The sequence below is a fragment of the Paecilomyces variotii genome (genome assembly GCF_004022145.1).
Source record: "Paecilomyces variotii strain CBS 101075 chromosome Unknown C8Q69scaffold_6, whole genome shotgun sequence".
Lineage (NCBI taxonomy): Eukaryota > Fungi > Ascomycota > Eurotiomycetes > Eurotiales > Thermoascaceae > Paecilomyces > Paecilomyces variotii.
In genome coordinates, this window is record NW_021167145.1 from 1,111,408 (window position 1) to 1,136,612 (window position 25,205).

The following is a 25,205-nucleotide window of genomic DNA, read 5'->3' on the forward strand; positions in this document are numbered from 1 at the left end:
GGATACCACTTTGTGCATGGGAGTGCTTGTTCATGGCGTTAGGGCGCTCGCATTGAAATGATTCTATGAAATATACCTTAATGTCGCTTCTGCTGTTATCTTGCATTAATGGTTGAAGAGAATATATGATGTGATTACATAAATACAATTATCTTATCCAGCTGTACATACACTGTCAATCAAGAGGTCACTAAAATCCATATTTCAGACTTTCAGACCTTAAAACGAACCACAACGAAAGACGAACATGTGAATACATATTAACCCGAGGCTTGAAATCGAGTCCTATACATCTTCCCTTTCACATCATTGATACAACATCTCCATCTCCCCCGACTTCAGCTCAAACAAAAAGAATAATCACACCGACATCAACAAGATAATTTACTCCCTCGCGACAAACGCCGCATAAGCCTGAAGCAGACCACTAACCCCGACCGCTACAGTTGCCTGCTTGATTCCATTCTTCTTATACCACACCGCACTCGCCCAGAGCAGCAGGATATTCAACGCCGCGATAGCCTTGTCAATCGGATCGGTCAGACGGCCCGTGTTAGTTTTGGACCAGCGGTAATTGACCAACGCTAGGAGGGGGGGGAACATAGTTAGTATGGTTATAGGCCTTGATGGCGATGATGATGATGATAAAGGGAGGGGGGGGGGAGGATATTTAAGAGGACATACACATGATGAGGAAGAAGACACTTCCCTGATACCAGCCAGCTCGAGCATACGCCTGGATAGTTTTAGGAAGGTTCTTGAATTGTACATTGGAGGTCCATTCTCGAGCTAGGTGCTATTTATTTGTTTCGTTTCCATCGTCAATTAATTGATGCGTTATATATATGAATGTGCTCGTTATTGGACGTACAGTATGCCCTGCCGACAGGAGAGCGAAGACGGCCGTGTTGATTTGATAGCCTCGCACAGCGGACACCATAGTTCAGAGATGATTTTCTAGGATATCTAGGGCGGATGGTATGTGAGAAGTAGAAATGATCGATTAGGCAGCGTGTTATATACCTGGTAGTTGGGTTACTGGGGCCTCGATAAGATATTGAGCTGGGACTGGAAAGACTAGATAGTAGTATTTGTAGGCGATCCGGTCGTACTGGTAGAAAGCTACATTATTAGGTTCGCGACCTCTGCGGGGCGATGATCGTCTAATTATACCGGGTGATATTGGCAGACCGGATACCTAAAGTTCCACCGCCGCAGTAAATTAAGTTGATGGGGATTGTCAATCTAACGGTGACAAGCGCCTGGGTCTTCATCAGGAGTTATACATTCGACCCCGGGGCTTGTATTTGCGGAGAGTAGTGTCTTCTGAAACAGCGGATGGAAAATGGACAAGCAAATCAGGAACCTTTAAGGATGGTTCAATATGGGGTAGATGCATGTCCAGTGCGGGGAAGAGCTTCTTTCCCCGGATTCACCCCTATTGTAGAGTGATCGCCGCATGGCGCATTAAAAAGTGCTAGCTTAATACGCTGCCACACACAGCAGAACAGGCATATTTCATATAGAGGGTGAATTGCCGCTGTCAGAACATTGGATAGGGCTATCTCATAACGAAGCCGTGTCAGATTGAAGGAGCCCTCCCGCAGCTTAGATGAATAGCGTCATAAAAGCTGACTCTTCATAACGACAGGAGACAGTTGACTACAGTAGGACGAGGATTTTCACAATTCTCGCTTACCGTATGACGATTCCACCTTGTGGTGCAGTTGTTCGGGAACTGTGACAAGCTGTGGAGCAGCGCGGGGTCCAATATCTCGTATAACTGTTGGCACAGGTCTCGATTAACAAGCTTCCAGATCCCAGCAACGGCGGTGAGTTATACCACTGCATCATTTGGAGGACCATGCGGGGTATAAATCCTTGGTCCTGGATAAGCTGGATAAGATGAGGCTTGCAGACAATCGGCACGGTTCCGATCTTGTATGCAGAAAGAAGCGGGTTGGGCCTCTCCTAGAGTCTGAACGCTCTCGCCATTCCATAGCGCTACCCACACTTAGCATGGGGCATTGGGAAGGCGTCATTGCAGCTGATAGAGCATCAAGATTTTAACTGTAGTAGTTACGCAGCGTGATAGTGACGCCAATCAACACGCGCGAAGGCACGTATATCTGATCTCAAACGAGATCAAGGGACTGATTCCAGGGGCGGGCGGGAAGTTGGAGATTGTAGCTCTCAGTCAACTGCTCATTTCTCAGCCCTTCTGGCTCGAACTGCCAGAGACATCCCACCAACGGCCTCGGGGAACATAGCTTGCACTTTCTCCAGCAGCTTCACCTTTCCATTCTCGGATGTATCCTGGCACTCCCAAGTAGCCAGCCATTGCGCTTCGATCCTTGACATTTCCCCCTCAACGCTGTCCATATCAGGCAACGGCTCACCATCCCATGTCAAGCTTATCTCTTTCAGAACCGGCTGAGCGGAGTGCCCTCCGTATTGAGTTTCAACCCCCAATGCCGCCAGCCCGATGTCCTCTGCCTTGCCATTCCACAAAGCTTGCCGAAGAACCCCATCACGCTCAATCATCATCCAGAGAAGCGGATAGCTGCTCTTTGATATGGCGTCTCTGACACCCTTGGTTGCCTCCCGTGGGCTAATCAAAATCCCCAATTTATCGCTCGTCCTCCAGCCCACCGGCGAGTGTCGAAACGCCCCGTCTAACTCGCGGACGAGGTTCGGGCCCAGTTTTGTCTTGAGCGCTTTGCACTGAACGATAACACGGAGTGCCTGATCCCTCTCCGGGAGGTGCCAGGTCCCAACTAGGTCAGTGCCTGCATCATCGCGTCCGCCTACGCGGTGGAGGTCGAATGCGAAGCGGCGGAGGCTTTGGAGAACAGTGTATTCATAGTGTGTCCCGACATAGGTTGTGCTGTCTTCCGGCAGGCCAGTTCTTTGGGCATAGGAGACGAATGAATCGAGGCTATCGTGCCTCTGCGATGATGCTCGAGGTGGTGTTGGCAGATTGAAGAGTCGACGTGTGAACGGACTAAGTTGGAAACGAGCGGAGCATCGTGAGAAGGATCGGTACTGAAATGGCGGGAAGATAATGCGGACACGACCAGGTCCCAGCGTCATATTACTATAAATCTGAAAGTATCGCAGCATGCATTTCCGTAGTTGACTCAAAGGCAGAAAGTTCGCAGACAAGACAGCGGACAACGGAGCTGGTAGACCGCGGCAGTTAAAAGTTAGCCTCCAAGCTCCTCCGCGCCGGAGCTCCAGTTCATCTCCGTCTAATATCAAATCTCTCCTACCACACCTTGCTAGAGCTATCGTTGGTCACTTTCTAGACCAAGTTCCAAAAGGAGGAGTATTTATCCTCTTACTCTCCTACCGCGCTTGATCCCTACAGAGCATCATACATCTAGTCCATTACTCTCGATTCCTAACCTCCATCATGGCGGACATCCTAACGCAGCTCCAGACCTGTCTGGACCAAGTACGTAACCTCCTCAGCCTAATTACTTTTCTTCTTCCTCACAAACCCAGCTAACACCATCCTCTACTTCTCCCAGCTCGCAACCCAATTCTACGCTACCATCGGCTACCTCAACACCTACCACGACCACTCACCCGCAATCCCCCCATCCAACGTCCCCGACGCAGCACCCCAACTCGCCAAAATCCCCAAAAACCAACACGCGGCCCCCGTCCCCGCTACAGCCGCAGCACAAGCAAAAGCCGCTGAACAAGCCTCCCCTCCTCCAGCAAACGCCTCCGCGGCCAACGACCCCAACGCGCCCCCACCCCCCGATTCTCCACGCACGTTCGCGGCGCGACAGCGCGAACTGGCCCGCGATCTGATCATCAAGGAGCAGCAGATCGAGTATCTGATCAAGGAGTTACCGGGTATTGGGTCGTCGGAGGAAGAGCAGGAGAGAAGGATACAGGAGTTAGGGAGGGAGTTGAGGGGTGTAGAGGAGGAGAGGGAGAGGAAGGCGCAGGAGTTGAAGGCGTTGGGACGGAGGTTGGAGAAGGTCCTGGGGGCGATTGAGAAAGGGATCTATGGGGATGAGATTCCTGGGAGGTGAATCATATCACAGAGCCAGGGCATACGAGGATAATCTCTGCACGTTGTGGACTTTTGGGGACTTTGAGCCTTGGCTGGACGGTGATTTGGTTGTTATTTGCTTAACGTCTCGTAATGATTCAATGAGACAATACATGATACCCTATGTGGAGTTACGATAGATGCCTCCTTGCTAGTGGCTTCTTCGGGGCGTTCAGGAAATGACCCCCTCACTGCTGCTACATCTATATCTTGATCTCGAAGGAAGCCTACACCAAAAGAAAGACAAAAGCCATAGGCACCAATTTCATTCAAAGATCTAACCATAATGCTGTCGTTAAGTCAAGAATCGATTCAACATGCAAGCGTGAGTTTAAAATCTCTCTGTCTAGGTACGGGCCTGTTTCCCGTCCTGTTTTGCGGACTCGCGTCCGATGTTCTGTCTTTAGATATGAGATGTCGAAAGTCGGGATTATAAAAAGAAACAACGAGATCTCTGTGGAGAAGGAAATTAGAAAGGCCGTAAATCGGCGAAAAGGAATCACAGGTCGATAGTGCGTCACGATCCGTGTCATCAGACTTGCGTCCTGCTGATATGGCAGTGCTGCAAGAGAAACGGCATAAAGGACATAAATATGCTCCAAATCAAAAGTCTAATAAAGTATAGAAGGAAATGCAATTGTATATGGAAAATCAAACCAACCCAATAAATATCATGGGCCCCTGGGTATCTCTAAAATGTGCCGCCCACACCCGTTTCCTCCGGTAAACGCCATGGCCAATGTCCGGAAAGGATTGTAGATCAGAAAATGGGTATCATATGCAGGAATATGGTTCCCTGCCGGTGAATGAGACTAATATAGAATGCTCATCACTTGAACAAGCTTCTATATTCCCTCATGCGTTGTTCTTGAACCTCCTTTTTGTCTATCTTGCCCCGATTCATGCTCATATCCGCCAGCTGCTGTTTTCTCTTTGCCAGCTCGGCGATCTTCTCTTCGATACTATCCTTCATGAGAAACTGGACGGTGGTCACTTCGCGCGTCTGGCCAAGTCGGTGTACACGATCCACAGCTTGAGCAACAGCAGCTGGATTGTACTGTGGTTCCATGATGTATACCTTCGAAGCCGAAGTCAGATTCAGACCAACGCCACCAGCACCGATGGTTGCTAGCAAAACAGTGATACGATCGTCATCTCTGAAGGTGTTGAGAGCTTTGTTGCGTGCCGCCAGAGACATTGTACCATCCAGGCGAGTGTATCCAGTTATGCCGTTGTCGTTCAAAGCAATCTCAATCAAGTCTAGATGCGAAGTCCACGCAGAGAAAATAACGCTTTTTATAGGACGCTCGTTCTCTCCGAGCGTCTTATTCTCTTCCACCGTATCGAGCAGATGCGAAATTAAAGCCTTCGTTTTTGTATGCGGACCCTCGTATTCACCAAGACTCTTGGCATGCTTGCGACTCTGCTTCGCCTGCGCCTGTGTCTCCCAGTATTCCTGGAATCCGAGGGGCGTGATAGTGGAATACGCAGAAAGGATCCAGCCCTCGCAAACTGGACACCGGATTTGGTTGACGGAAGAGGAATCAGACTGGCCATGGAGGAATTCCTCCCACGAGGAGAAACAGTCCGTGCAGACGACGTCGAAGCAAGGAAGCACCACTGCTATAGGTGCCGTCTTGTCAATAGCACCTGTCTCGGTGTATTTCTCTTCCAGATGTTTCCCGCAGCTCGCACATATGTCTGCTGATGAGTCTTGCATCAGAGCGAACATCTCGTAAGCCTTTCTATCCATTGCAGCGGGAGGGTCATTGGTCCCTTCTTCCAAATCGATAGCATCATGGGCACTCAATCCTTTGATCCTCTCGCGGTCCTCCTTATCAAGCAGCTCCTTTCCATGGGCACTGACCTGACGCAGGATCATCATTGCCTTCAGCACGTGGTGATACATGCGCCCGCCCATCTTCGTCTTGCTCTCGCCGGCAATAACGTTCATCATCACGTTGGACTCCCTCTTGAAAAAATCATGGAGTTCTTTCTCCTTGTCAGAGAATGTTAGAGTAACGATCTTATCGTGCCTAGGTGGAATGTCAATCTTGTCCTTCACCCGACGAAGAGTAAATGAGTCCACAAGCACGCGCAGACTGGCTAACACGTTCGCATCCCCAGACTTGAATTTGCTTAGAATAGCAGCAGAGAAGGTGCTCCTATCATCATAAGGAAAGAGACGAAGGAACTTAGTGACTGATACGAGATCCTCCAGTCTGTTCTGAATAGGCGTTCCAGTAACGGACCAACGACGCTCGGCGTTCAATCGAAGTATAGCTTGTGTCTGCGCAGCGTTTTGCTCACGGATCGTGTGTGCCTCATCGAGAACAATGCGGAACATATTCATCTTAGTCAGTGGACTCACCCCTCTCCTAGAACCCCTCCGAGAAAGCTCGCTGAGAACAATGCTGTAAGTTGTAATGACAAGATCATACTTGGCAAGTTCCTCGACATCAGTGGTCCTCGAAGGCCCATGAAAGACGTAATATGAAATCGCGCCTTCTGTAAGATGCTCCTTTATTTGGGCTACCCAGTTGTTGACAGCACTCAGAGGAGAGACCAGAAGCGTTGTGCGAGTATTGCGAATACCTGGTGAGCCGCGCACGAGATCCGCACTGGGTATCATTTGTTCCCAATTACGGGATTCTGGGAGTGTCGCTATCACTAGCGATAGGATACTCAGTGTCTTTCCCAGACCCATCATGTCAGCAAGAAGACCCCCCAATGTCTGCGGTGGTTCCTCGCTAAGGATCATCCCACTGATTATTTCGCGGTACCGTTTGACGCCGTTCCCCCGATATTCCAACCTCCACAGAGAGTTGTTGTCTTCTTCATTTGGCCCGAACCTGCGGGGCTTCTCCTTCTCAGTCATATACCATAAGGCCTGTTTCTGGTGGCGAAGAAGAGGAGTTGCAATTAGGGGCGACGGCTCCATCTCCGGTATGTTGTCTGCACTTTTGAGCTGATCGAACATCTTCATAACGGCGTTATTTACTTCCTCTGCTGTGCGGACTTCGTAGCTGACGCCCGGGCGGCCGCGCGCAGTTGTCGGCGTATGGGAGATCTGAGCACGTCTCCTTTCTGCGTGGGGGTTGAAAACAGGGACACCTTGTTCCACCAAACTAGGAGTCCCCAGCCATACATTGTGCTGGCCAAGGTGCCTGCCAACTAGTTCCGCGTTCCTTCTGAGGCCATAGAGATTGATCGACACCCGGTAAAGGGCTGAGCATTGCTGCCACGGCCATTCATCTGGGGACCTCTTCCGAACATCCAGACGCGCGGAGATATCCACCTTCAATGCAGGAGTATCTAATAGAGGCACAATGGCCGCAGCCGTCTTGGCATCGACTGCGCCGAAAACATGGTTGTAAGGGTCAGAAACTTCTATCCGATTTCCCATACTAGGTTGGTGGTGAATGCTCAGTTTTATAGAGGGCCAATCATGGAGTGAATCACCAAAGATACTCTTCGCACTAGGTTTAGGAACCATATGTGCTTGGATCATGGCACTCTCGATTTTGCCATAACAGACCCTCTGATTGCTGAGATCATTTGACCCGGTGACCTCCAAGTCATCATCCGCAGCTTGAGCGGGAGCAAAATCTATACGAGTAATCGTCAGACAATGAAACACGAAAATCAGTGCGATGGATAACGTCTTTGATGACTTACCCAGCGTCAGATCCACCACATTGGGCGTCACTGCAGTAGACGTATCCGACGTTCCTTTGTCCTCTTTCATCCACTCCCCGAGACCAACATTCCCCGACATTGAGAAATCCGATTTCTTATTTGCCACAGGCTTCTCCTCCCGTTCTTTCAGGACTTTTACGCGCTTCTGGGGTTGATCTGCGCGTCTCTCCACGCCGTACATATCCTCGATCAAGTTTCTATGACCTGTAGCCAGGTTATTTTCCACTTGATCAAAGTTCCGTTTCCCGTCGCTATCATCTCCACTCTGATTCTGCTCAGCAGTTGTAAACTGGAACTGCATCTCAGGCTTGACCTGCGCCGGCTTCGTCGCAAGAAGGTTAGACTCGGTGGCGCTCTTCAAGGGATTCGAATTCGATCGCGCTCTCGGCCGTGATTTTGCGTTGCCTCTTGGATTGAGAAGTTGGTGCGCAGTAGAAGCCGTCCCCGCCGGCGCTGCGGGGTTAGCGGACGAACTCGTATCCTGTTGGGTTTTGCCTTCCAAGAGTAAGTCAGACTGTTTTATTCCTTGGGTGGGAGTCTTCTGGTGGGAGAATGGGTTGCAAGATAAGAGAGCTGCAGGAGGCTCGCTGCTCGCTCTCATAGTGTCCACGCCACGGGTTAAAGGTATTGAAGGAAATTCTGCGTTGTTACCATTTGCGATCTGTTGTTTCCTGTATGCTCGTGGGTCAAGGAGCATAGCCGCGCGAGACGCCATGGCTCAAAAGATGCTAGAAGACAGTAATCACAGAGGCGACCACTCTGATAGATATGGAGGAAGAGTTGCAAGTCGCGACCTCGAGAGGACGCGCGATTTTAATTGTATGGTTAGACGAGGAACGGTCCTCGAGGATACAGTGAGGAGACCTTCAAACGAGACGAAGGGTCCCAACGAGTCGACGGAAAGTAGACTGGGCCTGCCAGCTGCAGCGACTGGAGTTGACAATGAAAGCGCACTGAGGCAGCGTTGAGATCAAAGCAGCCCACCAGCGCCTCACATCGTGTCGGGGAAAAACGAGCAATGGAGCGCGGAGATCCGATGGAGTTGGAGAGAAGCCGCCATGACGCATCGCCGATCAGATAACCGATAAGGGCACGTGACCGCATCCAACCTATGCTGCTCTTAAGATACCCAAGAGGATGGGGCAACAAGTTGGAGCAATTAAGATATTTAGTGAATGACCAACTGGAATCGTCAAGCTGCATTTCGATATTTGGACTATCATCTCTGCCATTTCCATTTGATACATTCTGATACCTAAATATAGTCTAACTGAAGGCTCAGTTTGTATCATACCGTACTCATCTATCGAGCTAGAAATCCACCATCAATTGGGAGGCAGACGCCTGTGACATAAGAGGCAGCATCTGAAGCCAACCACAATAATCCCTGGGCAACTTCTTGTGTTTCGCCGAACCGCCCCAGGAGGCTAACCACAGATGCGATTTGCTGATGTGTTGCGCCAACAATCTTCAGTGACTCGGCTGACATCTGAGTCTAGACGCGATCTATTTGTTAGGACAGCGCTACACCAAGTGAGACAAAAGACCTACATGGATTGCTCCAGGCGCAACAAGATTGACCCTGATTCCGTGATGAGCACCTTCCATCGCAGCGTGTTTAGTCAGGCCAACCAAGGCATGCTTTGTTGCCGTGTATGCTGGCATCTTAGGCTGTGGTCGAAATGCATTAATAGAGGCAATGTTGATAATCGACGCATTATTTGTCTTCTGCTTGATCATCTGCTGCATTTCATATTTGCAGCAGAGTGCTGTTCCCGTGAGGTTGATGTCAACAACTCGCCGCCAGTAATCTTCGTCGAACTCGAAAAGAGATGTACGGTCTGGAGTAATTGCCGCGTTGTTGATTGCAACATCTAGCTTGCCAAACTTTTGCACGGTCTGTTGGACGGCACGCTGCACCTCAGCGGACTTTGAGATATCTGTATGCACAAAATAGGCTTCGGCAGATTCGATATCCTTTGCTATCTCTTGCAACGCAGAGACCGTAGTTTGCCCTTCAATATCATTGATGTCTGCGATGACAACTTTGGCGCCGGCTTGTGCGAATAGTTCAGCTGTCGCACGACCAATACCTTGAGCGGCACCTGTTATGAGAGCACATTTGTTGTGTAGCATGTGCGAAGCCATAGTGCTGGCGATATTGACGGTGTGAATGGGACGAAAAGGTCTACCTAATGAGATATTCCGCTTAGAAATCTAGGTCTAGCAAAGATATATCAGAGTGGAGAAGCGAAACCAACATATAGCACTTGATATTGGTTTCTGATAACCATCAATGGTGGATGGTGCTCACAGTCCCAGCTGTCTTATTACTGGAACCTGACGTGCGACGTCATAGAACGATCGAGATCCTTCACGGCATAGATAGTTATCCATATTGCCGTCTCTATCTGGCCGATTGACTGGATACTGCGACTCGCTCAATTTAGATCATAGCAGGGACAGCTGGACTCGGTATCTCTTCCCCATGACAAGGATGATCATCCTAACAGGAAAAAGATAATTGGCTGATTTTCAACCGTATTAAGATTGCAAACAAGTAAGCAGTCTGTGAAACTAAGCAGGCACAATTGCGAATCAAAGTTATTGTTCCCATTGCGACTAACCCTGAAGTTGGCTCGCTACTGGTGCTCGTAGATCTACTAATCCACGAGCTATAGTCCTAGAGAATGGTAGCGTCTACGGTTGCATGTAAGCTGGCGAGGTGTTTCCGCTTCGATTATTAACAGTGCAGTGCCAAAAGTTTAGTTCGATCCAATCCAATCGTGCAACTCTGAGTGTGAGTATGTAGTCACAGGCTAACTAATGGATGCTCTAGCTAACATGGCGGACGGTTTCTCCGGTTTTTGCCAGGTTTTATATGACCGTGACACCCAACTACTTAGCGAGCTCCCTTTTGAGGGATCATATGTTGTATATTTTATCAAGTACGAGAGAAGCTAAGCGATTTTTGAATCTTCTTCAGGCTACTAGGATTGGTTGTATTTTGATGGCTTTCTGCCACTCGACCAAAAAGGAGAACTCCTAGTTGGCGAGACTCTACCTGGACCTCTAACATATTTCACACAACGCTGACACTTGTTCTGTCCTTATGTCGACCGTGGATAAGATTTTCCCCTTTATAGCACATAAGTACTGATGTTTAGATTGTAGGATTCTTCTTGCTTGGAAAACTAAAATGAACTGGGCCAGTTATTTTTCGCTAATAAATACCTATACTGAACAAATAGCTGTACGCAGGTTCGTAGATCGCCAGAAGAGTGTAGAACTGACTTCCGTTTAGTGTTATTTGCCTTTAGCCATCAGTAGCAGTCACCGGCCATAGGATCCTCTCGAAGTATTATTGGCAAGGGTAGAACTACATATTCCAGGGGTCTCTCGAAACATTGTCAGATGAGATACTTAGTGCTTATTTCTCTACTAACATGTGTGGCAGCTAATCAAGATCCGCCAAAAAAAAAGGCCTTATCGTTAAGAGCGTTATCTTCCGCGCTCAAAATATATCACATTGTATACGGACAAGATGGCATTCATAGTTTTCCTCGCGCCTCTCAGTATACGAGGATCCGGGATCACTCCCTCCGTCGAAGGTCATATCTATGACGGGTCACACGTTGCACGTCCAAATAACGAAACAAATGGGTGAATCCCCACCTGCTATACTTCACTCCACTCTCACTCTTTTGGGTGTTTCCCCAGTCAGCTATTGAATGTACTGCTAATGCAGTGGCAACCCCACGATTTCCAATGTGGACGTTGGCTTTCCCTGTCCGGCACAGCCAGCTTACGGGCCACCCCCCATCTCTTTCCTGCAGGTTCAACAGTTTCATCTTGTCCATCTCTGAGGACTTTTCGATTGCAAGCATTCTGCAGGCGATGATTCGCATCGATAATTCAATAGCGTTACCTTCCGTGTTGCAGCGCTCTTTCAAACGGTCAGTCAACAAACTCTGCGTAGACCGCTGAATTTCCGTATCTGGATTCTCCCACAGTAAACGAGACAGATAGAAGAGAAAAACATCAGGCGATGAATAATATCTTGTTCCATCGAGATAGGCACGGTGAAGTAGGGTCCCGTATATCCAATCTTTTGTTGGCAACAAAACTTTGTCCTCGCCGTGACCATAACGATAAAAAAACCGGAGAACGTTGACGCAGACAGCTGGGTCGGTTCGAGGCCTAGAACTATCAAAGTATGTCTGCCGTAGATGATTAGAATAGATTAAGGGCAATTTCTTTTCTTCAAGGTCAGCTTGAAAATACCATGAAGATTCCATCAGAAGTGGTGAAGTCAAGAATCTCAGACATAACAGCTTGTGCTGCTGGAGGATTTCTTGGTAAAACTACTAACGCAAGACACGTTGTGTCCAGATCATCAGGGTAATGGCCAGAAATAAGATTCTGGCTTCCTGTTGACGATGCTTAGCCCTCTTGAAACGTGACGGCATGACGCTAGTCGATATGGATTCCATATACCTATGAAGTAATTCCATGTCTTTTCGTGCCATTCAAGGTCAAGCATATCACTATCATTGATATCAGTATCTTTGCTAGTAGCTTCACGGGTCGAAGCATGAATACGTACAGTACTCCCGTTGCCTCGTATATCAAAAGCTGTGAAAAGTTATCGCGAATCTCCATTCCATTGCTGGTTACTGAATGTAGACGCTTCGAGTTCGATGTGAGAAACGACAGTCCTCTCTTCTCCGGGTCCGACAAGAGATTTAGCAGCGCCTGATCCAGAGAACTTAAGCTATCAAAGATGATTCCATGTATTCCAAGGGACCGAGCGGCCAGGATATTCTCTGTTTTGTTGTCAATTAGAACCGCTCGCGAGGGATCGACTCGAGTCTTTTGAAGTAGGTATTTGTATGACTTCAATTCCGGTTTGCACGCCCCCATTGCACAAGAGACGAATATGTCGTCGAAAACATCACATGCAAAGCCCCGTACATTCTGGAGATAGCCCCAGTCAACAACAGAAACATTAGACATGATGTAGATGTGAGAAATTCCCGGATATTGCTTTTTAAGTGATTTGACAAAATTATAGACGTCCATGTTCAGCGAAATCGTCTGTCGAGCTTTGTCAAAGATCTCAGCAACCTCTGTAGGGGTGATCGCAAATCGAGATGCAATTTGTCTGTAGCATTCCACTTCTTGGACCAGGCCACATATGTATTGTCGCCAGATTTCGGTCGACTGAACCTCCTTCAATAAGTGAATGGAAAGGTCAGATTGACCCACTTTTGGAGACCAGTTGAAGATCACATCCCCCAGATCAAATATGAGTGACCAATTCCCGGTATCGTTCATCTTAATGACGAAGGATAGGATGTCTAGATAACAAAGCCAAGATGCAAAAGTTTATTCAAGTATGAAGGGATTATCGTTATTCAGAGAGGTGTGAAAAAGCATCTTAATATACGTACTACGCGACGTTATTCCAGTAAGAACTATTATCTCCATCAACAGGGAGATAAACCTGAATTTTGGACTAGCCAGTACTTCTGATCACTTGGACGTTCTTACAAATGGTGTACCATGCATGCAATGTCAGATTTAAGTAGAAACTATCGATCAGTTGTCCCATACGCTTGCCTACCTCCAGGGCTATGGGCATGGCTCATGGTGGTGTCCTGACCGTGGGATGCACTAATGAACATTATCACACACCACCATTTATTTCCGAGTATTATTACCCAGGTTCTATGTTATACGATGCATCTGCACAGTAAGATTACCAATCTCACAGCTTTCTAATGGACATTGGCGCACTCTTCTATGCTCGGTGACGACTTTTCGATTATCTCATAGAGATAGGATGCACCTGTGTATTCATCCGGTAAGACATTAATGACCAGACGAGCTCACCTGGCATAATCTAGATTGGAATCTAAGTTTTTTTGTTGGAAGAGGGGGGTTACATTGCAGACTCCTCAGTTTCAAAGAATTGTATCTCCTATTTGAAGGAACAGCTAACTGCGCAACGTAAATTTACTTTTATATTGTTCACATACCCTAACTGAGTTACATATATTCTATTGAAGTGGCCTATTTTCGCCAAAAAAAGTTGTCTGTTATCAAGGAAGATGTATCAGCTCGAAAAGCTCACCGATCCAGGTGAACGTTTGCCTCTTACCTTCTGCTATGACTACCTCTCACTATTGTCGTCACCTATGGTCCCTAGCACCTGGGACTTTGAAAATCCCTGCAAGGACTGGGAGAGATCTCTAGAGTATCAGAAAAATTCATTTGTCCTACACCCACAAGCGGCTAATTTACCATTTCATTCGGGTCTTCCCGCGCGAGCCAATCGTTTCCTTGGATCCGTGATCGAATATAGCGAGATATTATTGGGAACTTTTGCAGAAGATCAGGATCTCCAGAAGGTTCGACTCCTCAATGGGATGTCACTAGCAGATGTTGCATGTCGGCAGCTGCAAAAGCCACCAATGGAAAGATTCATCGTACCAGCAACACAACTCTTCCCTTATGCAAATCAAGAGAGGTTGAAATTGATTGCAGCGTCAACGCTATTAATTGTATTACTTGACGGTGAGTCACACTTAGCAAGCTGAAGAACGTGAAAACGCAGGGGAAATAACCGAGCTTACGATACTATAATAGATGCTCAACAAGAGATCAAAACGGATATGGTAAGGTTTCCCGCTGGACTTTGGGACTGTTTGTTCACTGATACTTATTCGGTCATTTTCTATCAGCTCGAACATGCCCTGGAAGATTTCAGCAAGCGGCTGGCAAATAGGCCTGTGGAAAATTCCTCGCGGTCAAGTCGATTTCAGAATTTCATCGACGAGTTTACCCGAGACGTACTCTCAGCAGACGCTATCACGGATACTGGAGGACACGATGTCATCGAGACAATGTGCAAGTGGATCACACATGAACAGTATAAAGAACAGTTTGGCTCTGTAACAGAATATATGGAATACAGGTGGCACGATTCAGCTTTCCTGTATGAGATATATGTTGTTGCTTAATGTTTATCTATGGATGCTGACCTCGCACAGATGGACATGCGCCTGTGTCAAATTTTCAATAGCATCCAATGTCGATCTTAGTGACCCGAAGTTAGCGACATTTATGCGAGAAGCAGGGAACCATCTCTCATTGGTAAACGACTTGGCATCTTTTGAGAAGGAGGTACGAGAATTCGAATCAGGAAAGGCCTCTTCAGTGATCAATGTCGTGGACGTGCTCCAACGTGAAAACAAAATCGATGCATTGGAAGCAAAGCGAAGAGCATATTCGATGCAACTTGAGTCAGAGAGTCTCATAAAGGAAGAACTGGAGCGCTTGAAATCGCAGGGGTCATTATCCCTGGAGCAATGGCTATTTGTTGATGCGGTTATAGCGATGCTTGGTGGAAATGTCTTTTTCTGCATGACTACATCCCGATATGGTGGAGAATCATCACGAATCGGTGGTTATGATTAGATCTGATCTTATATGCAGGGAAGGACCAGCTTTTACCCTTCTAGGAAATATGGTGCGCAACGGCTGGACATCTAGCAGAGATCTAGATATCGTATGATACGGGTAATCTAATTCGAAGATCTTCACCCTTCAGCAGTGGCATAGAAGTAAAATCGAAGTAGGTCCGTAGAGTTACGTGAGGAGGATGCCGGAAGTTACAGTAAGACGGTGGCTAAACTGGCACTTTGAAATTTATGTAAGTTGGTTTATCTGCTATCGTGTCTCTTAAGCCATGAAAACATGTGTATGAGTTGTTGGAAATGATGGTTCTACCGGGACATAGCCGCTTTGGCGTCTCTAACAGGAGTGTATAACACCATTCAGATACATACAGGCCGGGTATTATTCGTAATCTGAGATATTTACACCGAAGTGAAACAAATCATTACTTGGACTCGTAAAGATAAGTAAAAGCGATCTCAAGACGTGACTAGCACCCGGACACCCTTGCTTTCTTTCTTGGGGAACGGAAGGAATAACTCATGTGCAAGCGTGACATCTTCTCGCGTCGTCTCGAATAGCTTGAAGTTAATGTTGCGGAAGACCTTAGCCATGACGATAAGCATTTCAGCTCGTGCGAGACTATAATCACATGTTAGTAGGTGCTCCAGGTGGTGTCTGTATGAGAAGGCATTACTTCATTCCAATGCACTGTCGCGATCCTTTAGTGAAGGCGACTAGATACTTTTCGAGGTGCTTGCGCTGTTCAGGATCCAACCACCGCTCAGGGACGAAGCTGTATGAGTCAGGGAAGATTTTCTCGTTATGGTGCATGAAGACACTGGTCATTCCCACTGGGGTCTGGAGTCTTGTTAATCCATATACAAAGTATCTTCCTATCGAAGGAAACTTACTCCAGCTGGAATCGACCATTCTTTATACTGAAGAGTACGGTCGGGGGCAATTCTTGCTAAGCGTGTGGAAACTCCATATGAGAGTCTAGAAGAGCAGGTTAGCATGGGATGGTAGCTGCGTGCAAAAACTACATATACATACCTGAGTCCTTCAAGCATAACCGACGTCTGATACAAATTACAATTAGCTTAGGAATGGTCTCAGTCGATCACAGAGGCTAGAAACTCACCAGATAGGGCATCTTTTCAAGGTCCACCAGCGAAGCGGTGTGCTCAGGGTCAAGACGATCTAACTCTTCTCTCAATTTCTGCAACTTTTCCGGATTCTCAAGCAGATAGTATGTGGTCCAACTCAGCATTTTAGCGACCGTTTCGCCGCCAGCACCTATCACGACTTGGATTTCTTGCGCTAGACGTTCAGCACTTTTCTCCTCTGGGGGTAAGTTGCTCTCGAGGACGTCGTGGAAGAAAGTAGGGTGCGCATATTTCTTTTTCTCCTCTTCGTCCCCCTGGGATGCAATAATAGAATCGATGAGCACTCCGCAGCGACGCTGGAACTTGAACATCAGCCCCATTCCTGGATCGAGTCGAGCGACTATATCTTCGGGGAAGGCTTTCAGCAAAGATAGCAGCCATGGAAAAGGCTTGAAGAATGCACTGCTCTTCGCGATTCCACTCAGAGTTTCACTCCACTGTGGAACGAAATCAGGGGCATCCAGATAATGAAAGCCAGCTCCCATTGTATAGTCGGATATGACGTCGGTCGCCAGACAGCTATAAGCGTGCTGGGCATTGATGGCGACGCCTGTATTCTCATACTCTTTCAAGCGATCGCAGAGTTTATCCGCTAGGGCCTGGATTTCCGGTTCCAACTGACGGACCCGCGACATTGAGAAATACGGGTTCATATTCGACCTCAATAGACGATGATGCGAATGGTCTAGGATAGCGATTGCCGCCTTCGGATTGCCGAACATGTTCGCATAGAACTTATACTTGTTGCGGGGGCTGTCGCGTGAATAGAGGACTTCATAGAAGTCCGGATCGTCTACATGGAGCTCCCAGGGACTGATACGCACAATCGGTCCTATCATACGATTCCATCGTCAGTATTCGAATTCATGAAACTTTCTCTTCTCGGCAGTGATTGTTGCACGGACCATATTTTTTGTGCATCCGGGCAATTTCGAATGTATACTTTCCATGCAGGATAGCATCGTAATAGAACTCATACCATGCCGTCATGGCAGCCAGTTTTGGCCCCGGAAACTTCGCTAATGGCGAGAACCATAGTCGATAGACAGCCAGCCCGACGGCATACAGTGTGTATGCAATGACTGCTGTCCAGATAGGATGCGAGAGCAGTGGCTGAAACGCCTCCATGGTGTCCGGGACGGACATCGAATCTCGGTAGATCAGTATATCACACGGATGACAACCATCAATTGACGGTTGAGGAATGTTATGCACGGAAAAGCGAGGATATGAATGGCAAAGCAGTGGGTTCTTGTCGGGATCTATCACATCAAACTAAATACTTTCTAGGTTAGATAGGCACGGCCCGTGGCGCTTCTAGTAGAGCACTATAAGCCAACTGCAGTAAGTATAAGGCCCAATCCTACTCACAAGCCCGGGAACATAGCCCGAGAAGCCGGACAAGGAGGTGCTTCGATCGAAGGAACACCATGCTGTGCACTATCGATTGGTTATCTTTCAATTATGGTTTGCTGGTTTCGGGGAGATGTTGCCGCGGGTGGGCGTAGTTTAGATCATGAAAAGGGTCCCCGACAGTCAATCAGCCGTTAGGATGTCCAGATTTCTCGTGGGGAACACGAGGTTACCGCGCCGTTCAAACCCCCCATACGGAATGGTATCCATGGTGGCTGAAGCTAATTATTATCTGTTATGATTCGACAGCGGACCCTACATAAGCGCACAGATATCCTCCTCCTCGTGGCGGCTGAACTGAAGGATCTTGGGTTGACTGTCAGTTAACGACCGTCGGCTTTACCGGCCAACAAAGATGTCCCAAACGCAGGATATTGATGCTGAAAGAGCTGCAAGCTTCCACCCACAGAATCCCATTGTTCCCGAAGTGAGTGTCAGTTTCAGACCCACCGCGTCGTGACGTTATATACTAAGGAGTGATGCAGGACGAGTCGGCACTTTATGATGACTCCGAAGACTTCATATCGTAAGCCATAGCCGGGTTCTACAGACGGATGAATTAGAGCTAATGGTATTCGATTTATCAGTGACGGAGGAAGCACCACGGATTCATTGACCTCGAGCGTGTTCAGTTACCAGTAAGTGTCAATCTAAACCTCCTTCACTTCCACTGCCGCAGCGTTGAAAGGGGTCAGATCTTTTGACACTAGAGTGTTGACAATGACTATAGATACGAGGTCAGTAGGCAATGATAATATAGTACCAGAGTTGACGAATTGACACGCAATGGTTTCAGAATGGACGTCGATACCACGCATACAGGCAAGGAGAATACGTGATTGTATGTCACCATTAGCATCAGCATCTCGATGTTCCTGAGCATCAAATACTAATTCTAAACTCAATACAGCCAAATGACGAAAAGGAACAAGAGCGTCTCAACCTGGTATGTGGACTTGTCCCGAGGAAGACACCAACGTAGCTTTCTAAACGCCAGAAAGCATCATCACATCTTCAGCATGGTTCTTGGCGGCGCGTTGTACCGCGCCCCTATACCCAAACACGTGGGCAATATTCTAGATCTAGGGACCGGGACAGGAGCTTGGGCGATAGATATAGCAGAGTATGAGTGCCACTTCTGAAAAACTGCGAAACGCAACAACTAACGCTGAAATAAAGTGAACATCCCCAAGCCGTCGTTACTGGTATGGCACTATCCACTTACCCTCTCGACACCCTTACGAGTTGCGATCTGAAACTTTATAAAACCAGGAACCGATCTGAGTCCCATCCAACCTTCGTGGTATGTAATACCAAAATAAAGAAACAACCGGAAACCGCCGTTCAAACTATCTTGTCACAGGGTCCCACCAAACTGCCGCTTCATAATCGACGATTTCGAACTCGAGTGGAACTTCTCGCAACCGTTCGATTTCATTCACGCGCGGAGCATCGAAGGGTCAGTGAAAGATTATCAGAGACTTTTCCGCCAAGCATACGAGAATCTGAAACCGGGTGGATGGTTCGAAGTTGCGGACGCCACAGTGGGAGTTTTCTGCGATGACGAGAGTATTGAACGAGCGCCAAACTTGCTCGAATGGCGCGATCGACTCATCGAAGCGAGTGGGAAGTTCGGGAAACAAATGGGCGTGTCGCCCAGATATAAGCATTGGATGATCAATGCTGGGTTCACTGAGGTTACGGAGGAAGTTTATAAGGTGAGTTTCTATCTACCCATAATCATTCCACTCTCCGCTCTGGCAACAATAACTCATATAACCCTCCCCCCTCCGTGCATCAGGTCCCATACTCCCCCTGGCCAAAGGATCCCAAATTGAAAGAACTCGGCCGATATCAGCAAGTCCTGATGCTAGAAGCTCTCGAAGCTTATTCGTTTGCCCTGTTCACAAGAGTGCTGGGCTGGACGAGTGCCCAGATACAGCTTTTGCTGGTCGGGGTGAGAAGAGAGCTATTGGATCGTCGATTTCACGGATATTCAAAACTCTATTTCGTGTATGGGAAGAAGCCGGAATGACTACCGATTGACTGATACCCGATGGTGATATATATATATATATATATATATATATATATATGTATATCTTCGCCATATTTATGATTGCATGTGGGGTTGGAACAGGGGTTTTATTAAACGAGGGGAAATATACAAAATCTAGAGCATAGAAAAGGAAAATCGTAATACTGAATACAAGATCTGATTTAGCAGTAACTCTATTTGATATGAAGTTATAAGCATAACGATGATTCTATAACTCCCAAACATGAACGGAAATTGATCACAAATAAGCATGTTCTGTCGTGCTTAGTTCATTATAAATCCAACTAGTCGAGTCCAAATCGACATCCTGACGAGATATAATGCATCGGTTTATGCACGCTAAGTGGCATACCTAGATAAGTCTGACTCTGTACGAACTGCAGAAGTGGGGCTTAGTATGGGTTAGAAGCGACTTGACTTATTATGAGAGCTTGATTCCTGTTGATAGATCTTCGTGGTCTTGATACATGCCAACGATATACGAAAGATGAGTTGCTCAACAAGATATTACGCAGTATCGAAACTAGACGTATATATATGTATGTATATCCAGTGTTTTTGAGCGGTTGGCGTATTCAGGAACTGGCTGCTGTGGTCGTGAAGAGTAGGTAAAGGAGAGGCCGACGGTCATGAGTCTGCTTCCTCAGTTCAGAGCGAGTGAGATGATACTAACCTTAGAGCTGCCTGCTAGCCTCACGATTCGTGACGATGAACTGCAATCGATGGGTACGATGCGACTGACTCAAGGCTTATAGGAACAATTTATCCCCTATTGTAAGTCACGATCTGATACAAAAAAAGAAAGTCAAAGTATGGATATGTTCGCAATGCATTAGTTCTCATAATATATTACATGGTTCAGAATATGCCCTTCTCCCAATTAGATATGAAAAGTAACCGGACATCTATATACAACATCTAGGTGAAGAAGGAAACATTTTTCCCAACCGGTTTGTATCGTAAAACTCAAAGTCAAAAGGATGATAGTAGAGAACCAGCAGCAAACTCCACATGCTCCAGGCTTTTCATGCCCTGCAGGGACTGCCTGTCACCAATGACTCGCTAAAACATAAAATGGGAAAAAAGATAGGGAGGAGGCTCTGAAAGAGTCCGAGTCTAGCACCAGGTGAAAACCGGGTTCTTGCTCTTCACGGCTTCCAGACGCTCAACAATCACTTTGCGCTGGTTACCTTCCATCCCTTCAGCGGCTGCATATCCGAGGTCGCCCTCGAGATCATCTCCGTTGAACGTGTAGCCGTTGCTGCTACGTTGTGAAAAAGAGCCCTGTTTCACGTGGCCATGAGAGGTTCGTCGCTTATGGCCTGGATCGGCATGGCCGTTGGTAGGCGCTCCCCAGCTCCGGGCCAGGTTTCGTTCACCAACCGTACGGTCAAAACTGTCGTATCCGGCTTCGCTCGAAGGACTCATATAACCCTCGTCGATTCGTCGGAGGTCACCGGATTGTCGGTTGCGAGAGAGTTCGAATCGGTTGGGATTTGGGAGCTCGCTAGACGGAGACCCGAGACCCAACAGATCCTGATTCGAACCTGGAGGGGGTGACATCGCAGCACTGATGTCCATCTCTTCTTCTTCTTCATCTTGATAATTTCTTGCTTTGCGCATCTGCATATCTGTCGACGGGCCGCGAAGGGGGATAGCCACGGGGACATCCACCAAGTCGTCCCAGACACAGACTCTCGTTCTCCGCGTGAGCTCCAGAGGTCCATGGTCAGGCTGTTTGAGTGTCTCCACCACATTCCATGCTTGACCCTTCATCACTGCAATCTGTCGCGCAAACATGCTCTCTTTGAAGTCATCGTCCTGCGCAAATACGCGCCGCAGCGCCGTCTGTGTGCCGCTCCACCACGCCGTCGATGTAAGAAGTGGGAGGAAATGATCTCTCGTCTTCTGAGAGAATGGTTGACCGATAAGGGAAACCGGAAGGAACAGCCAACCGAAGGGGAAACTTCGCCACTGCCAGAGAATTCTTGTTAGCTGCAGTCATAATAAGTTTTGACAGAAAGTGGTTTACTTACAGCATCAGGGTGTTTCCACGGCCACGACAGGCTGTTGTCAATAGCCCCAACCTTAATCGTAGCCGTAGCTTGCTGGGCCCGTGTGCTCAACGGTGTCCCTGTCCTGCTTATGGCTTGCATACCTTCCTGTCGTCGATAGGGATAAGGAGATGTGGGAGTTAGCTCCGAGTTGGTGGGAACGAGTCGAGCGGGCGGCGTCTGGTCATCGTCCTCATCGTCATTCGTGGCGCCATTGGTCTTGGGAGGCTCTGCAACGATGGAGACTTCTTCATTTTTCCAGTCGACCTTGATCATCCAGTTATCCAGACCTCGATCAGTGTTTCGCATGATGTAGTCCAAGATCACCAATTTCTCAAGCTCTTCTCGGAAAGCCTGCTTCAAAGTCTCAGTCCAGTGGAACTTTCGCTGAGGAATCTCATCGCGAGGAGATGAAGCGGCTGAAGGCCCGCTCTCCTCGTCGTCTTCGTCGTCGGACTGTATCCCAGAAGGTCGACAAGCCTCGTTCCACGGGCGTTTCTTCCTCTTTGGCGCATCCTCGGCGCGGAAGCCTGAATTCACCTGGTCAGGCCAGGGATGTTCGCGTAGGAAGACGTTTGCATCTTTGAAACCTTTCAAAAAGACCTGGAAACTCCCGACTTTGGCAGGAAGCGATTTCTTGCCTCTCCAGGCCTTTCTTCGGTCCCAGAAATCATAGTAGAATGATTTGGAGGAGAGCCACACAATATCGGTGTAAGGAACGAGGTTTGTGCGTAAACGAGCGTCGAGAACGTATGCGGCCGCCTCTGAAACGTAGGACAGATTGGGAATCAAACAAGCGCGACCAAAGAAGCAAGGAAACAGGTTCCGATGTATCCATTTGGTCCACTTTGGATTGCGCGATGCGTAGGGCTCCTCATCCTTGGGCTTGAAGACGCCCACGACCTTGCCTTCGCTGTTGCGTGCAAAATAACTGCCTGAACTGCCCTGAGAGATCATCTTCGGATGCACGCCCAGTTCGATGGCGTTGCGGACACTCTCCACAACCGTCTCGAACTCCTGACGAGCCCTCCGCTGTTCACGCTCGAAGTCATCCGACTCCAGCTGTTCTGCCGTGACGGGTCTCACCCCTTCCGGTGCCTGGAAGACGGAGTGGTGGATCTCAAGCTTCTCCTCATCCGACGTCTTGCCCCGAACCTTGTGGATTTTGAACTTGGACGCAATCTCCTCCGCCCATCTTTCGAGGCGCGCATTGATCGCTTTGATGTCGACTCCTGAATTGCTGCGTACTCGACGCTGGTGGTAGCCTGCGTGTTGGCGGCGATATTCGGGGGGCGACGAGGGGCCCGATGCGTGCATCTGGGCACGGGACGAAACAGGAGCATATCGTGGAGCAGAACTGGATATTGGTGCCGGTACGTCGTAAAGGTCATCTTCATCGAAGTCATCATCGAAATCATGGCCTCGCTCTTCCTCCGCCTGAGCAAGACGGGCGTAGCCCGAGGTGGCCGGGCGCTGTTTAGACATAATGGTTACGGAAGAGGAAAAGGCAAGGCCGTCCCATCGAAAAGGGAGAAGGGGGCAAAATTAAAATAGAAGATAGATGGGAATAGAACAGATAGTTAGTCAGTTAGTAGTAGCGAAGGACTCGACGTTCACGGCATTGCGGAGTAGTGGAAATTAGGAAGAGGAAAAGGCTAAGAGCCGGCAGGACAACACAATAATAATATTAGTGTCCTTTGCCCCTTGGGAGATGAAATCTGGAGACTCTTCGGGGCGTTGAAGCTTGTCTGGGACTCTGCACCAGCCACACCCAGGAGAATCTCACTTGGCCACCACACTCACAGCGAAAAGGACATCTATGGGAATTACTTGATGCTCAAGCCACAAGGATCTTTGAGCACCGTTTGGTTCAGCTTCTTCCGTCCTACAGAGACAGCCATGATGATTGCTTCTCCACCCGCGGAATCCACCTGAAAAGCTGCTAGCAATGGATCTTACCCCTTATTTCTTAACCTGTGCTTCCAGAATGCCCCTTAGTCTAGGCTGATGCCTCTCGTCGAATGGCTTTGGGTTCGAAAGACTGAGTTATTCATCTATCTGGCTCTCGATCTCCCTAGCAGATAGACTACGCTCTCATGCTTTCAAGTTTCATCTCAACAATGAGCTTATCCTCAGGGTCCTCCAGAGCGGCAAGACGAAACACGATGTCTGTTTCATTCTGGACACGCGTGTCCAAAAAGTCCCACCAAGCAGCGGGACAACATCTTTAGTCCCCGTGCGGCCACGTCCAAGGGATGAGCGTTGCTGGCCTGAGAGGTCGCTATCGGCACCGATAAGCGGAGGCTGACATGATAACCAGAGAGGGAAAAAAAATTATACATATATCATAACTATCGTGAGGACAAAGATGGGAGAAACCCTACTCTCGTCTCTGTGCCAATAATGGAGTCTCTGGCCGCTCCATGCAACAGAACAGGTCAGACTGTACGACGAGATCCAAGAGGAATTCTGGCTGGACGGCAGCAGCATACCGCCAAGTAGGCTGGTTAGGATCAGATTTTGACACGTTATCAACGTCCATGCTGTGGCACGATGTTGGCTGGTTGTGCCTTGGAAGTTGGAGCTGTTATGCATCGACTGATATGGCCCGGCACGCAGCTTGTTAACCGCGAGGACTACATATCCTAACGTGTACATACTGCTATTTCTAGTAGTATACGTACTCCGTTATTAGTTACTATTATGACTAGCTACATAGTACACGCCTTGTTGTTGTACTGATAAGACGCCAATCTGACGATTGTCATTATTGGCCGTCTCCTGGAGAGCCACTACTGCGTGTGGCTCGGCTTATCCGGCTCCAGGAGATGAATTTTTAGAAATGATCCTCTATCAGGAAGCATGTTCAATAAAGGGGCACGCAGGGATGTAATGATAACTGCCCCGGATTCTCCTACTAGCCGCGTCCTGGTAAAGCGTGCCGGGCAGAAATCTCCAGCATGCACAGCATTGCGGTCCCCGAACGACGCGATAACCAGTCATTTGTAGCGAAGGCGAACCGGCCAAGCAGCCGATTATCAATAACAGCCTAGAGCAGACGTTGCGCCCCCGGCCATGGCGTATCGTGGCGGTCGAGTGATCGAATCTGATGGTTCTCAGCGGGCTGGAAGTTCCTGAACTCTCCGCCGACGATCGCGCCCACTGTCGAATCGATACCGATAGTCAGTCACCGTCATCCACCGTCGCGCTGCTTCTTCTCCTGTCTTGCTTTCTGAGGCTTCTGCTTTTTTTTTTTTTTTTTAGTTCCCAACTCCAACCTG

At 48.2% G+C, this 25,205-nt stretch overlaps 10 protein-coding genes across 10 annotated transcripts; 3 read left to right on the plus strand and 7 right to left on the minus strand.

Annotated features, from left to right (window-relative positions):
* Positions 1 to 161: 161 nt before the first annotated feature.
* On the minus strand, positions 162 to 1,365 carry C8Q69DRAFT_284595 (hypothetical protein). Its single transcript, XM_028626948.1, has 3 exons — positions 872 to 1,365; positions 685 to 796; positions 162 to 584 (listed from the first exon to the last, which is right to left on the minus strand). Exons 1-3 carry the CDS (start codon positions 938 to 940, stop codon positions 385 to 387), a joined length of 381 nt encoding a protein of 126 aa, XP_028484823.1. The 5' UTR covers positions 941 to 1,365; the 3' UTR covers positions 162 to 384.
* Positions 1,366 to 2,205: 840 nt separating this feature from the next.
* Positions 2,206 to 3,093, minus strand: C8Q69DRAFT_403272 (hypothetical protein; the record flags this gene model as incomplete). Its single annotated transcript, XM_028627991.1, has 1 exon — positions 2,206 to 3,093. One exon carries the CDS (start codon positions 3,091 to 3,093, stop codon positions 2,206 to 2,208), a length of 888 nt encoding a protein of 295 aa, XP_028484824.1.
* A 69-nt stretch (positions 3,094 to 3,162) lies between these two features.
* C8Q69DRAFT_469220 (putative RNA polymerase II transcription mediator complex subunit Srb7) lies at positions 3,163 to 4,356 on the plus strand. Its single transcript, XM_028630741.1, has 2 exons — positions 3,163 to 3,457; positions 3,534 to 4,356. The coding sequence occupies exons 1-2, from the start codon at positions 3,416 to 3,418 to the stop codon at positions 4,047 to 4,049; spliced, it is 558 nt and encodes a 185-aa protein (XP_028484825.1). The 5' UTR covers positions 3,163 to 3,415; the 3' UTR covers positions 4,050 to 4,356.
* Positions 4,357 to 4,898: 542 nt separating this feature from the next.
* C8Q69DRAFT_403395 (putative SNF2 family helicase/ATPase) lies at positions 4,899 to 8,483 on the minus strand (the record flags this gene model as incomplete). The annotated part of the gene is made up of 2 exons (XM_028627998.1): positions 4,899 to 7,678; positions 7,748 to 8,483. The coding sequence occupies 2 exons, from the start codon at positions 8,481 to 8,483 to the stop codon at positions 4,899 to 4,901; spliced, it is 3,516 nt and encodes a 1,171-aa protein (XP_028484826.1).
* A 354-nt stretch (positions 8,484 to 8,837) lies between these two features.
* Positions 8,838 to 10,038, minus strand: C8Q69DRAFT_469224 (hypothetical protein). The gene is made up of 2 exons (XM_028630742.1): positions 9,320 to 10,038; positions 8,838 to 9,263 (listed from the first exon to the last, which is right to left on the minus strand). The coding sequence occupies exons 1-2, from the start codon at positions 9,914 to 9,916 to the stop codon at positions 9,072 to 9,074; spliced, it is 789 nt and encodes a 262-aa protein (XP_028484827.1). The 5' UTR covers positions 9,917 to 10,038; the 3' UTR covers positions 8,838 to 9,071.
* Positions 10,039 to 11,222: 1,184 nt separating this feature from the next.
* On the minus strand, positions 11,223 to 13,105 carry C8Q69DRAFT_433455 (Haloacid dehalogenase-like hydrolase-domain-containing protein; the record flags this gene model as incomplete). Its single annotated transcript, XM_028628513.1, has 4 exons — positions 11,223 to 11,988; positions 12,053 to 12,198; positions 12,266 to 12,315; positions 12,375 to 13,105. 4 exons carry the CDS (start codon positions 13,103 to 13,105, stop codon positions 11,362 to 11,364), a joined length of 1,554 nt encoding a protein of 517 aa, XP_028484828.1. The 3' UTR covers positions 11,223 to 11,361.
* A 776-nt stretch (positions 13,106 to 13,881) lies between these two features.
* C8Q69DRAFT_521452 (isoprenoid synthase domain-containing protein) lies at positions 13,882 to 15,345 on the plus strand (the record flags this gene model as incomplete). Its single annotated transcript, XM_028633516.1, has 4 exons — positions 13,882 to 14,347; positions 14,420 to 14,448; positions 14,515 to 14,768; positions 14,824 to 15,345. 4 exons carry the CDS (start codon positions 13,882 to 13,884, stop codon positions 15,248 to 15,250), a joined length of 1,176 nt encoding a protein of 391 aa, XP_028484829.1. The 3' UTR covers positions 15,251 to 15,345.
* Positions 15,346 to 15,708: 363 nt separating this feature from the next.
* On the minus strand, positions 15,709 to 17,526 carry C8Q69DRAFT_486974 (cytochrome P450; the record flags this gene model as incomplete). Its single annotated transcript, XM_028631949.1, has 6 exons — positions 15,709 to 15,871; positions 15,927 to 16,090; positions 16,144 to 16,228; positions 16,286 to 16,311; positions 16,374 to 17,230; positions 17,304 to 17,526. The coding sequence occupies 6 exons, from the start codon at positions 17,524 to 17,526 to the stop codon at positions 15,709 to 15,711; spliced, it is 1,518 nt and encodes a 505-aa protein (XP_028484830.1).
* Positions 17,527 to 18,099: 573 nt separating this feature from the next.
* On the plus strand, positions 18,100 to 19,913 carry C8Q69DRAFT_469230 (putative methyltransferase). The gene is made up of 11 exons (XM_028630743.1): positions 18,100 to 18,238; positions 18,297 to 18,337; positions 18,399 to 18,452; positions 18,486 to 18,489; positions 18,608 to 18,652; positions 18,722 to 18,757; positions 18,813 to 18,934; positions 18,991 to 19,016; positions 19,084 to 19,114; positions 19,175 to 19,529; positions 19,613 to 19,913. Exons 1-11 carry the CDS (start codon positions 18,167 to 18,169, stop codon positions 19,844 to 19,846), a joined length of 1,020 nt encoding a protein of 339 aa, XP_028484831.1. The 5' UTR covers positions 18,100 to 18,166; the 3' UTR covers positions 19,847 to 19,913.
* Positions 19,914 to 20,641: 728 nt separating this feature from the next.
* C8Q69DRAFT_469238 (phosphatidylinositol 4-kinase type II subunit alpha) lies at positions 20,642 to 23,633 on the minus strand. The gene is made up of 2 exons (XM_028630744.1): positions 21,907 to 23,633; positions 20,642 to 21,844 (listed from the first exon to the last, which is right to left on the minus strand). Exons 1-2 carry the CDS (start codon positions 23,407 to 23,409, stop codon positions 20,987 to 20,989), a joined length of 2,361 nt encoding a protein of 786 aa, XP_028484832.1. The 5' UTR covers positions 23,410 to 23,633; the 3' UTR covers positions 20,642 to 20,986.
* Positions 23,634 to 25,205: the final 1,572 nt, after the last annotated feature.

What these genes read in the sequence shown, in the direction of transcription:
- C8Q69DRAFT_469220 (XM_028630741.1), top strand. Translation starts at nt 3,416, where the DNA reads ATGGCGGACATCCTAACGCAGCTCCAGACCTGTCTGGACCAA. An exon ending in TCCAGACCTGTCTGGACCAA is followed by an intron (nt 3,458 to 3,533) that starts GTACGTAACCTC and finishes TACTTCTCCCAG; the next exon opens with CTCGCAACCCAATTCTACGC.
- C8Q69DRAFT_469230 (XM_028630743.1), top strand. Translation starts at nt 18,167, where the DNA reads ATGTCCCAAACGCAGGATATTGATGCTGAAAGAGCTGCAAGCTTCCAC. An exon ending in GACTCCGAAGACTTCATATC is followed by an intron (nt 18,338 to 18,398) that starts GTAAGCCATAGC and finishes TCGATTTATCAG; the next exon opens with TGACGGAGGAAGCACCACGG. An exon ending in TTACGGAGGAAGTTTATAAG is followed by an intron (nt 19,530 to 19,612) that starts GTGAGTTTCTAT and finishes TCCGTGCATCAG; the next exon opens with GTCCCATACTCCCCCTGGCC.
- C8Q69DRAFT_469238 (XM_028630744.1), bottom strand. Translation starts at nt 23,409, where the DNA reads ATGTCTAAACAGCGCCCGGCCACCTCGGGCTACGCCCGTCTTGCTCAG. An exon ending in CGTGGAAACACCCTGATGCT is followed by an intron (nt 21,845 to 21,906) that starts GTAAGTAAACCA and finishes ATTCTCTGGCAG; the next exon opens with TGGCGAAGTTTCCCCTTCGG.
- C8Q69DRAFT_469224 (XM_028630742.1), bottom strand. Translation starts at nt 9,916, where the DNA reads ATGGCTTCGCACATGCTACACAACAAATGTGCTCTCATAACAGGTGCC. An exon ending in TTGCGCCTGGAGCAATCCAT is followed by an intron (nt 9,264 to 9,319) that starts GTAGGTCTTTTG and finishes GATCGCGTCTAG; the next exon opens with ACTCAGATGTCAGCCGAGTC.
- C8Q69DRAFT_284595 (XM_028626948.1), bottom strand. Translation starts at nt 940, where the DNA reads ATGGTGTCCGCTGTGCGAGGCTATCAAATCAACACGGCCGTCTTCGCT. An exon ending in TCCTGTCGGCAGGGCATACT is followed by an intron (nt 797 to 871) that starts GTACGTCCAATA and finishes ACAAATAAATAG; the next exon opens with CACCTAGCTCGAGAATGGAC. An exon ending in TGTCTTCTTCCTCATCATGT is followed by an intron (nt 585 to 684) that starts GTATGTCCTCTT and finishes CCCCCCTCCTAG; the next exon opens with CGTTGGTCAATTACCGCTGG.